This window comes from Saccopteryx leptura, chromosome 4 (assembly GCF_036850995.1).
Source record: "Saccopteryx leptura isolate mSacLep1 chromosome 4, mSacLep1_pri_phased_curated, whole genome shotgun sequence".
Taxonomy (NCBI): domain Eukaryota; kingdom Metazoa; phylum Chordata; class Mammalia; order Chiroptera; family Emballonuridae; genus Saccopteryx; species Saccopteryx leptura.
The window spans coordinates 50,015,452-50,029,683 of record NC_089506.1 but is presented as its reverse complement, the minus strand read 5'-3'; the positions used below and the strand labels follow the sequence as shown (position 1 = coordinate 50,029,683).

General features: G+C 44.4%; 1 protein-coding gene across 30 annotated transcripts in view; it reads right to left on the bottom strand.

Moving 5' to 3' along the window:
- Positions 1-11,741: 11,741 nt before the first annotated feature.
- Positions 11,742-14,232, bottom strand: part of DOCK9 (dedicator of cytokinesis 9) — a 342,320-nt gene continuing 339,829 nt past the window's right edge. For 28 of the 30 annotated variants that reach the window (XM_066380623.1, XM_066380629.1, XM_066380647.1 and 25 more), the window contains one exon: positions 11,742-12,993. In XM_066380623.1, coding sequence (XP_066236720.1) covers positions 12,871-12,993 — 123 coding nt within the window. In that variant the 3' untranslated portion in view covers positions 11,742-12,870. The other 2 variants (XM_066380626.1, XM_066380634.1) reach the window with 2 other exon arrangements.

Below are 14,232 nucleotides of genomic sequence, written 5' to 3'. Positions count from 1 at the left end.
ATGTTAGTGGGACCCCCTAATTCAGGGGTCTTTTGATCAGGAACTCAGTATGGGGAAAGTGGCCCCTACTCCAGAGCCGAATTCCTCAAACACTGCTGGATACTCCCATTCTATTTCTCTCCAGCAAGGTGAGCATGTTCAGATCGAATGGGGCCAACAATCTCCTCTGCAGATTCTATTTCTCTCCAGCAAGGTGAGCATGTTCAGATCGAATGGGGCCAACAATCTCCTCTGCAGATTCTATTTCTCTCCAGCAAGGTGAGCACGTTCAGATTGAATGGGGCCAACAATCTCCTCTGCAGAAGTTCTTCCATATGGGAAGCCCCTGGTCTCAGTGAGAAAGATTGAGAAAGTCCTCTTTTGGGGCTAATTGTACCCCTGCAGAAAAAGGCTAAGTCCTTAAACCAGACCAAACATTAGGCTCAAGGGGATCCACACCTTGAATGTCTGTGCTCCAAGCTTTCCCCCTCTGGAACCTAGCCCAGTGAGGCAGGATATCTGCGACCCAAGCTGGCCGACTGTGAAGCTTCACTCTGTGCAATGCATGCACAAGCTGCTGTGCAGGTGCTGACTACAGAAAGTGGAACTTGCCTCTTCTGGGCCCAGTGTCCAATGAGCCTGCTCTTCGGACATGCCACGAACAAGGGTTTTTAGGTTCTGAACCAATGCTCTCTGCAGCTGGCCACTGGATGTGCCGGCTCTCGGCCACCCTGAGGGAACCCAGCACAGACCAGTGTCAGTCTGTCCAGACTTTTTTCATAGCCCTCAGTAGGGTGTGGCCACCAGGAGCATGGTAGATGTGGCCTCTGAGACCCAGAGGTGTGGCATGCCTGTAGTCTGGATAGTTTCTACTGACTCTTCCATAGGCAGAAGCAGCAGTCAAAGACTTGGGAGCGTGCCAGGGGAAAAGCTCTGGCCTCAATGCCAGAACTGAGTCACTGATGGGCCCCCTGCTTCCTTGCTTATTTCCCAGAACAGCCCAGTCTGCAAAGGGTGGGGCAGAGGGATTCCTGAGGGAGGGGCAGTTGTTTTTCCCCAGGCTGATGCAGCTCAGAGGGGACTGCTCCACCTAAGAAAGATGGTGACTGCAGGGTTGGAGAGTGACTCAGCACAGGGGTTCCAGTGGCCGTCCCCCACAGTGTCCCTGGGCCACCAACTTCACATTCTCCTTACACAAGTCTAGTCCTCTCAGCGGTCCCTCACCGGAGCCCTGGGTAAGTGGCTATGACTGAGATTTTCTGCGCTGGCCCTTTAAGATGGAGCCTATCTCTCCGAGAGCTTCCGTCTCTTTCTCGCAGACAGAAACCCTGATCTTTTCACTGCCAAATGCTGTCTGGGTGCCTCTTCTAGGCTCTGGGCTCTAGGCTGGGGTTCCGGGCCTGGGGCTGAGCACCCATACCTCTCAGGGTGACCCTCCCTCAGTGAGAGTCCCTCCAGACCCTCAGCCACCCCTCGCTCCTGGGAGCAGGGCAGCCCTTTCCACGTCTCCGCCCTTCCAGACCCTCAGCCACCCCTCGCTCCTGGGAGCAGGGCAGCCCTTTTCATGTCTCCGCCCTTCCAGACCCTCAGCCACCCCTCGCTCCTGGGAGCAGGGCAGCCCTTTCCACGTCTCCGCCCTTCCAGACCCTCAGCCACCCCTCGCTCCTGGGAGCAGGGCAGCCCTTTCCACGTCTCCGCCCTTCCAGACCCTCAGCCACCCCTCGCTCCTGGGAGCAGGGCAGCCCTTTTCATGTCTCCGCCCTTCCAGACCCTCAGCCACCCCTCGCTCCTGGGAGCGGGGCAGCCCTTTCCACGTCTCCGCCCTTCCTACCAGTCTTGGTGTGGCTTCTTCTGTGATCCTTGGTTATGGACTCCTCTTCATTCAGTCCAAAGCTGGTTTTTCAGGATGATTGTTCTTAAATTGTAATCCAGTTTGGTTCTGGGAGGTGGCAGTTGGAATGTCCACGAATGCTTTTATGTGAGAGAAGACCTCCATGAAGTCAGGAGAACAGGATGTTTCTTATTTACAAATGATGAGGCTGATGCTCAGAGACGGTGATATGACTCCACACTCAATGCGCTTGAACTATAACTCCTCATCTTGTGCTTTGTTCACTGTGCCAAGCTAAGCAGTGGCCCATTAGGATGGCACTGAAACAGTTCTCGGGGATGGTGATAGGAAGGGCCATATTGCCCTCCACTCCTGGTGACTCCCCATCTGGAAAGGTGCAAAGTAGCTGACCAGGTGACATACCCACAGTGCTATTCATCTACTCCTAGGAAGCAAATTAAGAAGCAGTCAAACAAGACTGCCAAAGTCAATAGTGACAATTAATATTTCCCAATCTTGGTTTCAGAACAAGGGCTAGTTCTCTAGACTGGCTGCCCTCACTTCTGTCCTGATTTGGTGACTTTTTTTTGTTCAAACTGCTGTCCTTCTGAGGGCCACGAGTCTCTCTATGTGTCCCTGTGGAAGCCTTTGCTCTGCCTTTCCTCACTGACCTGGATCCTGCTGTGTCAGTGTCCTGGGGCTGCCGTAACAAGTGCCACAGATGGAATGGCTTAAAGAACAGAAATTATTCTCTCCGAGTTCTGGAGGTTGGAAGTCCGAGATCCAGATGCCAGCAGGGTTAGTCTTTCTGAGGTCCTCCTTCCTGTGTCTCCACAGCATCTTCCTTCTGTGCATGTCTGTGTCCAAATTTCCTCTCCTTATGAGAAAATCTATCATATTGGTTTAGAGCCCATCCTAATAGCCTCGTTTTAACTTGATTAGCTCTGTAAAAGAGGTCACATTCTGAAGAACTGGGGGTCAGGACTTCAACATAAAAATACTGGGGGAACATAATTCAGCCCATAATACCTGCCCTGCTGAGGTCTGGGTCACAGCTTCTGCAGAAGCTCACATTGCCAGGAGGCGCCAGGCACCCAGGCTGGCCAGGGCATACCCACTCTTCCAGAGCCAGCTGCTGGGGTCAGTCAGACAAACCTTAACTAGAACCCCAGCTCCACCATGCACTCCACCATGCGCGATGTGATCTGTGGCGACATCCTCCACCTCTCTCAGGTTTGGTTTCCTCATGTGAAACCACCACCTACTTAATAGGATTGCTATCAGGATTAAGAGTGACAATGTCTGTAAAGCACCGACACCTGGGAGGAGCCCGACGAGAAGACACTATGTTGATACTGAAGCAAATCGCCAGCTTTTGCAAGGAGATGCCAGGCCTGTTCTACCTCTGAGCTGATGGGTCAGTCACAAGTAGGACAAAATTCTCCTGGAATGGTCTTTGGGCTTCCTCAATGCATGACACCCTCCTCTGCTGAGCAACTTTCAGAGCTCAGCTCAATGTCTCGTGTCCAAAGAAAAAAGTTCTCCCTCAACTTCTCTTATGCCTAGTGACTGTCGGCTTCGAATCAGATGCAGTGCTGCTCCAATCTCTAAGGCTTCGTTAGCAATTCAGCCTCATTTTCTTCACCAAGGTTCCCTTTACAAGGCACAGGTCACACATGTGATGGTTGATTTTATGTGTCATCCCACTTGACTGGGCCATGGGATGCCCAGATATTTGGTTTAACATTATTCTGAATGTTTCTACAAGGGTATTTTGGAATGAGATTACATTTAAATCAGCAGGCTGAGTAAAGCAGGTGTCCCTCTCTAATGTGGGTGGGTCTTAGCCAATCACTTGAAGGCCTGAGTAGTACAAAAGGCAGACCGTCCCCTGAAAAAGAGAGAATTCTTCCTGCCTGACAGCCCTTGAATTGGGACATTGGCTTTTTTTTTTTCTTTTGCCTTTGAAATCAAAATGAAACATTGAGTGAGTCTTCCTGGGTCTCAAGCCTGCCAACCCTCAGACTAGAACTACATCACCTGCTCTCCTGGGTCTTGCTGACTCCCCCTGCAGATCTTGTGACTTGCCAGCTTCTGTAACCACGTGAGCCAGTTAGTTCTGTAACACAAAGCCTTAAACATATTTACACACACACACACTATTGATTCTGTTTCTTTAGAGAACCTTAATACAATAGGTAAACTCCAGGCGATAAGCTCCACCCCCATCTCAACCTGTGAGTCCACATTCCAGCAAATTCTAATTGACAGCGACTTTAAGGAACTGTAGTGAACACTGTTCTCACTTCTTCCAAACAAGAGGAGGGTATTCTTCTCAGCCTTGATGGCCACCCTCACCCCGTAATATGCATACCATCCCCACCTGACATAGGAGATGACATGGTTTTACCCCTGACTTGTAGAGGGAGGTACGGAGAGGGAAAGATGGGTCTGCTCAAAGTCACATACAGACAAGGAAGGAGCATGCTCCAGACTTGGGTGCCAAATCTTTTGTTTTTCAATGTCTGTGCAGCAGACCTTTGCAGGACATCAGGCTGGTCTGTGACATGCCACCGCATACTACAAGAGCAACCTTCCCCCTCTTCAGTCACTGTGTATCCTACCTCATAGGCCAAGGGCAGCAGTACATGGCTGCCCAGGTAGAGGTGACTGCTGCATCTGTGCTCCTAGCAGGAGGTGACTGCTGTGTCTGTGCTCCTAGCAGGAGTCCACACAAGCATATCAGAGCAACTTCTGCACACAGAACTGGGAAACTCCTAGCAGGAGTCTACACAAGCATATCAGAGCAACTTCTGCACACAGAACTGGGAAACTCCTAGCAGGAGTCTACACAGCATATCAGAGCAACTTCTCCACAGAGAACTGGGAAAGCAGGACAGATGATCTCGTGTGGCCTAAAGGCACAGTCCCTGAGCACTAAAGGCATAAACTTTGACCCATCAGTTGGTGAAGAAGGGAATGGGAAATGATGGGCATGCTGGCCAAGTAGATGTATTGCTGACAGTAGGACTCAAGGCCAGGTTCTCAGGCTCTGTCCCAAGGTGGACATTACCCAGGAACTTGCAAGGTCAGATTGTACTGACGTGGTTGCAAACTCTATGAATGCCAAGAGAATCACAAATGTGCACTCCAGCTATGTGGGGAACCCTCTTCCAGACTTGTCGCTATGAGATTAAGTTACACTAGAGAATGGGGACATGCTTAAGATCAGAGAGAGTCAGGAAAACGAAGGAAACTTCACACCACATGAGACCAGCTTGCTTCAAGTGGCATTACATTTCCTGAAACATTTGACAGGTATTTATGTCCTTAACTCTAAGCCAAGCCCGGTCACATGCATTCTGCTTGGTGCTCAGCTGTGGTCTTGGCTCAGAGAACCCCCGTAAAGGCGACACCGGCCATTTCAGAAGGGGCATTTGACTGGCCAGAGTCAGGACAGGCAGCTTCGGGTATCCCTCATGTCACCGTGTCATGGCCCCTGCCTTCCCTCCCATCCCGCCTCCTCTTGAATCTCTGGCAACCACTGATCTGCTCTCCAAGTCTATAAGTCTGCCATTTCAAGAATGCTGCATAAATGGTACCTTATATAACTTTTTAGGACTGGCTCTTCTCACTCAGCATAATTCTCCAGTCACAGGTTGCTGCATCAGTAGTGCACTGTGGTTCTCTGCTGAACAGCACTCCAGGGCCTGGACCTGCCAGTCTGTCTGCCTGTTTCAGAGCATCTAGGCGGTTTCTAGTTTGGGGCTATTATATATAAAATTGCTATAAACCGTTCTGTATAGGTTTTTCTGTGAATATAAATTTTAATTTTTCTGGGACAAATGACCAAGACTGTAATTTCTAGGTCATATGGTCTTTACATACTAAGGTTTTTGAGAGACTGTCCAACTCTCTCAGTGTGGCTGTGCCAGCAACGGATAAGTGATCGTTTCTCTCACCAGTGGTTGGTGTGACTGTGTGTGATCTGAATCATCCTGACCAGTGTGCAATGACCTCATTTGTGGTTCTGATTTTCATTAGCCTCATGGCTAATGATATTGAGTATCTTTCTATTATTTGCCACCTGTCAATCCTTTCCCGTGAAATGTTTCTTCAAGTCTTTTGCCCCTGTTCTAAGTGGGCTGTACAGAGAATTATGTGGCATGAGAAAAGCCAGTCCTAAAAGTAAAAACTTTTCCTCTGAGAAGACCCTGTTAATAGAATGAAAATACAAACTACAGACTGGGAGAAAATATTTTCAAATCAATATAACCGAGGACTAGTTACCAGTATAACCATTAAATTTAAAGTATAGTTCTGTGGCATTAAGTATATTCACGTTATCATGCAACCATCACCATCATCCATCTCTACATTTTCATCTTATCCACCTGAAACTGGGTAAAAGTTAAACACCAACTCCCCATTTCCCCTCTCCCAGACCCTGGCAACCACCCTACCCTCTATAAACTTGACTGCTTTAGATACCTCACGAGTATCATCATACTGTATTTATCCTTTTGTGTTTGGCTTATCTCACTGAGCAGAATGTCCTCAAGGATCATTCATGCAGCATGTGCCAGAATTTCCTTCCTTTTTAAGGCTGCATAATATTCCGTTGTAAGTACATACTACACTTTGCTCATCCATTCATCCATCAATGACCACTGGGGCTGTTTCCATCTTTTGGCCATTGTGAATAATGCTTCTGTGAACACAGGTGTAGAAATATCTGTTTAAGTTTCTACTTTCCTCTGGGCATAGCCCAAAAGTAACTAACTCTTTCAATAGTTACCATTTCCTGGTATCATCATGCGCTCATATGCTGGATCATATGGTAATTCTATGGTTAATTTTTAAATTTTATTTTATTTTATTGTATTTTTCTGAAGTTGGAAACGGGGAGGCAGTCAGACAGACTCCTGCGTGTGCCCGACCGGGATCCACCCGGCATGCCCACCAGAGGGCGATGCTCTGCCCATCTGGGGTGTTGCTCTGCCACAATCAGGGCCATTCTAGCACCTGAGGCAGAGGCCACAGAGCCATCCCCGCCCGGGCCATCTTTGCTCCAATGGAGCCTCGGCTGCGGGAGGGAAAGAGAGAGACAGAAAGGAAGGAGAGAGGGAGGGGTGGAGAAGCAGATGGGCGCTTCTCCTGTGTGCCCTGGCTGGGAATCAAACCCGGGACTCCCACACGCCAGGCCGACGTTCTACCACTGAGCCAACCGGCCAGGGCCCTATGGTTAATTTTTGAGAAACCAACATACCATTTCCCACAGCAGCTCTACAATTTACATTCCCATCAGCAATGTGTAAGGGTTCTAATTTCTTTGTATCCCCTCCATCTTTTTTTTTGGTCTGTGTCTGTAGGCATTTTCTTGTTGCTGCTTCTTCAGCTCCAAGTATGGGATATATGAGGCAAAAAGAAAAACAGAAACTTACCCCTGTGTTGTTCTTTGGGTCCCAAGGTCCCTATCTAGTCTTTCTCATAAAACCTTTCAATCTTTACACACACACACAAAAAAAGTACACACACACTGTCCAGGGTTTTGATTGTATTTAGTAGAAGAGACAGGGAAAAGTATGCCTGCTTTACATAGTGGATATACCATATCAAGAAAACCTGAATCTCTTATAATATATAGCTTCTTTCTCCATTTTCTTTAATTTACTGAAGAAACTAGGTTGTTTGTCCTTCAGAGTTCTCCAGAGAATCGAATTTTGCTGATTACATTCACTGTGCTGTCACTGAACATATTCCTCTGTGCCCTGTATTTCCCAGGGAATTGGTAGTTCGATTTAGAGACTTGATCAGACACGGGTTAATTCTTGACAAAGCTCCACCATAGGTGGTGGTGTCTGCTTCTGTTATGAGGCACATGGCACTTCTGTTTTTCTTGGCAATACAAACTCCTTCAATCGCTACCATTTTCCGGTATCATCATGAACTCAAGAATTTGATTATGTAACTTCACTCTATTGCTGTTATTCTTCTTGTCGATGTCTATCTCCTGTCTAGACAGAAGGAGCTTCCTTCTATTCCTTTGACGGTCCTGGTGGCCTGCCAGCCCCCTGGGTGTCTGGTGTGAACAGCCACTCCTTTTTGGACACCTTTTGCTTTAAATCTAGAATCAGCCTTTCACCAGAAAGCTGGATCCTTTTGGTAGAAAAGGTATTTAGAGAATAGGATTTGGGCATGTAGGAGTGATCATTAGCCACTGGCTTGGTCATTGTTTTTAGGTCTTTTCAGTGAACCAAGAATAAGTGTGAATGTTTAAGAAAAAAATCTATTATGAGTTCAAATTGGTATTTCCTTATCCAAGTCAGAACTAAAGAGTTTAAATTTAACTTCTGTAGGTGCAAGTTTTTTGGGTCTCATGACAAAAACTTGATTCCAAATGTTATCAACATAATTATACATTTACTGTACTTTTTCCAGCAATAAACACACAATAGTCTCAGAATAGCATACAATCTCACAAAAACAACACACTACTTCCACAAACAAAACAACTCCTGAAAATGGTTTTTGTTACCAATCATTTATTTATTGCCACTATTTTTGTCCTTAGGGTATATCCTGCTAGGATACTTATTGAAATTTCTATAAAGTCATTTAAAATGGTTTAAAATGTGTATTTGTCACCAACCTGCTTATGTTCATTTATTTCATTTGCCTTCATTTTTAAGGAATTAAAAAATCATTTATATAATTATATAAGTACTCACATGATTCTAAAGCCAAATACATAAAGCAAATGATATTTTGACAGGTTTATTTTCTAACCCTATAGGTCAGGGGTCCTCAAACTGCGGCCCCGAGGCCATCTATCCGGCCCCTACCACACTTCCAGAAGGGGCACCTCTTTCATTGGTGGTCAGTGAGAGGAGCAGTTCCCATTGAAATACTGGTCAGTTTGTTGATTTAAATTTACTTGTTCTTTATTTTAAATATTGTATTTGTTCCCGTTTTGTTTTTTTACTTTAAAATAAGATATGTGCAGTGTGCATAGAGATTTGTTCATAGTTTTTTTTTTTATAGTCGGTCTGAGGGACAGTGAACTCGCCCCCTGTGTAAAAAGTTTGGGGACCCCTGCTATAGGTCATTCTATTTCCCTATAAGTAATAACTTAAAACTTTTTCTCTCCCACCTAAAAAAGCAAATAAATAATGCTCTGAAATTAGAATTCAACTGAAAAAAGTATAGAAACCCACAAAAAATGTGAAAATAAAAACAAATGTTTATTTCTATATCCTTTCCTTCTGAAATAATGGGTGACACACTATTCATACTTTTGTCTACCTTGTGTTTTTTACAGGACCTTGAATATCATCACTCCAAGCAGTATACAGAGATAGTCTTTATTCCTTTCCACAGCTACACGGTCCTCCATTGTTTGGATGTACCATAGATTATGCAAATTATCCCATTGATAGAAATCAAATATTTTTTTGAATGAAGTGTCTACACAGAGTAAATCTGTTACCTGATTAAACAGACCTTATGGTTATTTTAGAAGTTACCTTTCAAAATTCTCCATCCTTAGTCCCAGCAGCTTCCTACGTGCAAGGGGCCGCCTCTGTTTATGTACACACCACCTAGGCTAGAGTTAACTAGTTCCCAAAGAGCAAACATGCCTGATAAGGTACTAACTAGATTTTTAATTTCTATGTTACTTCAAAAACAATTTTCCCAAAGGGAGAATAGGAAGTTATTGTTTAATGAGTACTGAGTTTCTGTTTGGAATCATGAAAAAGTTTTGTGGATGGATGGTGGTGATGGTTGTGTAACAGTGAGAATGTACTATTAAGTGACGTTAGCCACTGAACTGCACACTTAATAATGGTTAAAATGGTAAATTTTGTTGTGTGTATTTACCTCAATGAAAAAAAAAAAGACTGTTAGAAAGACTTATGGGAAACACACAAAATTAATAAAAAACAAATAAAAATTCTTCAATGTTAAAAAAATTTCTGCCTGACCAGGCAGTGGTGCAGTGGATAGAGCGTCGGACTGGGATGCAGAGGACCCAGGTTCGAGACCCCAAGGACGCTGGCTTGAGCGCGGGCTCATCTGGTTTGAGCAAAAGCTCACCAGCTTGAACCCAAGGTCGCTGGCTCCAGCAAGGGGTTGCTCAGTCTGCTGAAGGCCCGCGGTCAAAGCGCATGTGAGAAGGCAATCAATGAACAACTAAGGTGTTGTAATGCGCAATGAAAAACTAATGATTGATGCTTCTCGTCTCTCTCCATTCCTGTCTGTCTGTCCCTGTCTATCCCTCTCTCTGACTCACTCTCTGTCTCTGTAAAAAATAAATAAATTAAAAAAAAATTTAATTCTCCGATAGCTTGCCTAGGCAATGGTGCAGTGGACAGAGCGTCAAGCTGGGACACCAAGGATCCAGGTTTGAAGTCCCAAGGTCGCTGGCTTGAGCGCAGGCTCACCAGCTTGAGGATGGGGCTGTCAGCTTGACTGTGGGATTATACACATGACCCCACGGTCACTGCCTTGGCCCCCGGTCAAGGCCCCCCGACAAAGCAATCAATGAACAACTAAAGTGCTGCTATAACAAGTTTATGCTTCTCATCTCTCTCCCTTCGGGTCTGTCAGCCCCCCCCCCCCAACTTGGTTAAAAAAAAGAAATCTCCAGTAAATTGTTACTTTAATATATACCTTTAGGTTGAAATTAAATTTTGATACAAAAACTTAAATGAGGTTTTAAATTGATATGAATTTTTGTCATTTCAGGGTCAATAGTAGACACCCTCAACTCAGAGATGGCTCCTTTCCTCACTGTGGTAATAAATAAGGACTGGTCACCTTCCGCATTGAATGTTATCTGACAATGGCATTGGTGCAGATTATGCTCCAAGTTTAATGATGGGAGAGCAAGTTGGCTCTTTCTAGACTTGTATTTCCATTACTATACGATGACTTGAACTTTATGGCTTCTAAATGAGGTATTTATGAGTAGGAAATCCAGCTCAGTGACAAAGGAGATGATATCTCATTCCCGTTCCTGCTGAGGTAAGAGTCAAGGGCTGGGCATGTCAGACGCTCAGGATAAACACATAGAAACATTTCTTAAGCCCTAAATCTGGATCCACTAATCAATGGGATGTAGACTCTCATGAGTTCCCATAACTCTTCATCTCTTCATGACCTCGTCTCCATCTGTAAAATAAAGCCTTACCACTAGCAGGGAACGTTTCAAAAACATCAAAAGATACTTGGTGCCTGGGTGCATCACGTGTTCTTTCCTCAGCTGGTTATGCAAAAGTAAAGCCTTCAAAACCCTTCAGGGAGGAAAACCAGCCGTTCTAGTTCTTACAGAAAGATTCCTCTCCTATCACTGGAACTATAAGAGGCTCGGTGACAATGAACTGACTCATCTGCTGGTCACTAGGCACACTAGAGGCAGGACTGGCACCTGCAACATGAGCCATCACTTGCCTTGGGTTCGGTATTTGTGATAACGCAGGGCACAGGGAGTGTATGCACAAGTGCTCACTTATGCATTGCTGGGATAAATGACCACCTGGTCCCAAAGTATTCGCCTCAAAGCAAGCAAGGGTGGAGCTTTGACATAGTTGAAGAAGAAAAGTCAGAGTTAATATGGTGTCTGTGTATACTTGAGGGACAATAGTAGAATTTAGAGCCAGACCACAGTACAATAAAGCATTTACCCAAATTCTCTGGAAGGTCTGTTTCCTGTACTTGCCTCGACATCTGTACCCCAGACACTTACACAAAGCCAGAGAAACTGGTGTAAGACTTCCTGTGTACCCAACGTCAGCCTCAATCTTGTTTCATCTACCTACCCTCTTTTGTTCCCTTCAAGTATGTAAAAACAAATTTCATACGCCATGTTTTTCCCTCTGGTGTCAATATCCTGTCCCTCTGAGGACTGTTAAACAATAAATACCCAATATTCACTATCAGCAAATCAGCAATGTTACTTTTAATACAGATGTAGTACAGAATATTTAATTACAGCAGGGCAGAGGCTCTAGTTAAATAAAATTAAAAACTTTTATTTTCCCCAATATAAAATTACTCAATTAATGTCTCAAAAAGAAAATATAACGTGGTAAAAGCTTTCAATCACACCATAATTCACCACAGGATTTATGATTTACCAGTTACATATTCCACCACTTTGGCAAAAGGATGACCTTTTTAAAACAGTTTATGAACCTAATAGCAAAGACTGTACACATCTCCATATTGCACTTTTCTATGTACAAGAATAAAACAGTAAAGTCAAGTGCCTTGCATTTACTAAGAACAGCACACATTTGTCACAATTAATCTTAATGCAGAAGCTATGTGAGAAGTATTAAAAATGTAGAAATGTAACACATGTATGTACAGAATGCTGAGACTGTATTAACAAACTTTATTACTCTGAAACTTTTAGCATAGTTGTGTTTATTAATACAGGCCTTTGGTTCTAAACTGCTTGACTAGTTTTAAGCTCACATAGTTTCTTAAGTTTTCCTGGTTTTTTGATGCAAGTGAGTAAGTATAAAAGCACTAAACCTCCTGGTTCACTGGTACAAAAATTACAATGGTCAGTTCCCTTAGGTCATCAAAAACTAGTCACAAAAATAGTTCTTGTATTCAACCTGAATGTGCCACAGGAAAAAAAAAATATTTTCAAGATTTTCCAGCTTAGCCTAGAGGCAAAGGGTTGCCCCAGCCTCACTGTCAGTGCTGCTGTCCCTGCTGTGTCCATTCCAGAACACTGTCTTCTCTCGGCCACTTGTTTTACTACTACGCCTGAAGGAAGAACCAACTCCAGCTTCAGTTTAGGAGTGTCCACCACACACCTCTTCAACTATTGCCAGAGAAACTTAAAAAAATATGTGCCCTCTTCTGACTCCTCTAGAAACTCTGCTACGAAACCACATAGTCCTCTCTTTCCTTTCTCCCCGTTCCCCTGATTTCTCCTTGTGCTCGGTCTCCCGTGTCTCGCACGAGCCCAGTGATCAGCTTTGAAAATCATCCTGAGTTTGCAAATGACAAAGCAAGTCCCCACACACGGTCCATGAGGTGAATCACAGAACTGAGGACGTGTTGGTCATCCCGTGAACCATTGTGCTTGTTGGAGTCCCACTGATGGCGTTGAAAATGTGAAGGGAATTCGGTAAAACGCTTGTCTTCTCCTCCAGGGGGTAAATCTCGAGGCACAGAAACACAACGTTACCCAAATGCAATGTCCCGATCCACATTTCTCAACATGGTGCGTTTCATTAACACACACGCTTTATCATCCAGTGTAACTGTTCCTGTGAATGACGATCTGCTCAAATAGATAGTTTGGCTTTGGGGGTTTGCAGAAGGACTGTGTCAGCTCATCTAGTAAATGAGGTTTTTCAGGTCAGGATTATAAGGATAAAGTCCAGAATAAACATGCTTTGTTTCCTTTACAAATCAGTGAATGGAGAGCCTTCCTGACTCACCAGATTATAAGGTGGCAGGAAGTCTATCCTGCAAATACTTGACGAAGACATGGCTTAGCCTTGTCACTTGGACAAATCCTTTAAAATGAACCTAGAGCATCTACGTTTCTCTACTGGCTCCTTTTCTTGGGGTTTTACATATTCTCATCCTGGGACAAGAGATAGTGGCTGTCCCTTTGACCTGGACAAGTCTCCTTTTGCATTCAGTAAAGCAGGGGAGGATTCTAAGGGCAAGATGCGACCTATTGCTAGGTGGAAACTGAGAAGAACATTCCCACTCAAGAGGCTCCCCTGAAAAAGCCAAAAGCAAGTCTACTCTGGGTTTTGACTCTTTTTCTTCACGGGTTCAAAGGGGTTTAATCTTCATGGTTGTTGAGATAATGGGAACTTCAAGTTTAGAGCACAGTACTGCATCAAATATCCACACAATCTGGGAGTTTATTTTAATATTTTCAGTACATAATTTTTTTCTACTTTCATCTTTTCTAGTGCCAAATGCTGGCTCCCACTGATCAAGCTCTCCATTCTCTAGGAACCTATAGAGGCCCCATGGAAAAGACCTTGAGTGTTCTCCAAGCACTTCTCATGAGGCCCTTACGTTCTGGTAATTATTCGCACATTAATTTCTTTAATCATTTCTATTTGTTTTTGCTTTTCTAAGTGCCCAGAAGAGAGTTGCCTTCTTTTGCACATGCATTTGTCATCATGCCAAAGTCTGAAGTTGCCTAAACTCAGGAATAACTTTCTGTAAGTCAGTCTACCAAGTTTCAGAAAAATAAAATTAAAAAATGACATTACCATCCCATCTGAATGTGTTAGCATGAAAGAGAAAAAAAAGCAAGCAAGTTAAAGCTTTGACATTTCATTCCTTGTAACAGAAATTTCCTAACTAAATCATCACATGTGTTAACTGAAACATATGGTCCTGGCTTCCATGTTACAAGACTGAGAGGCCAT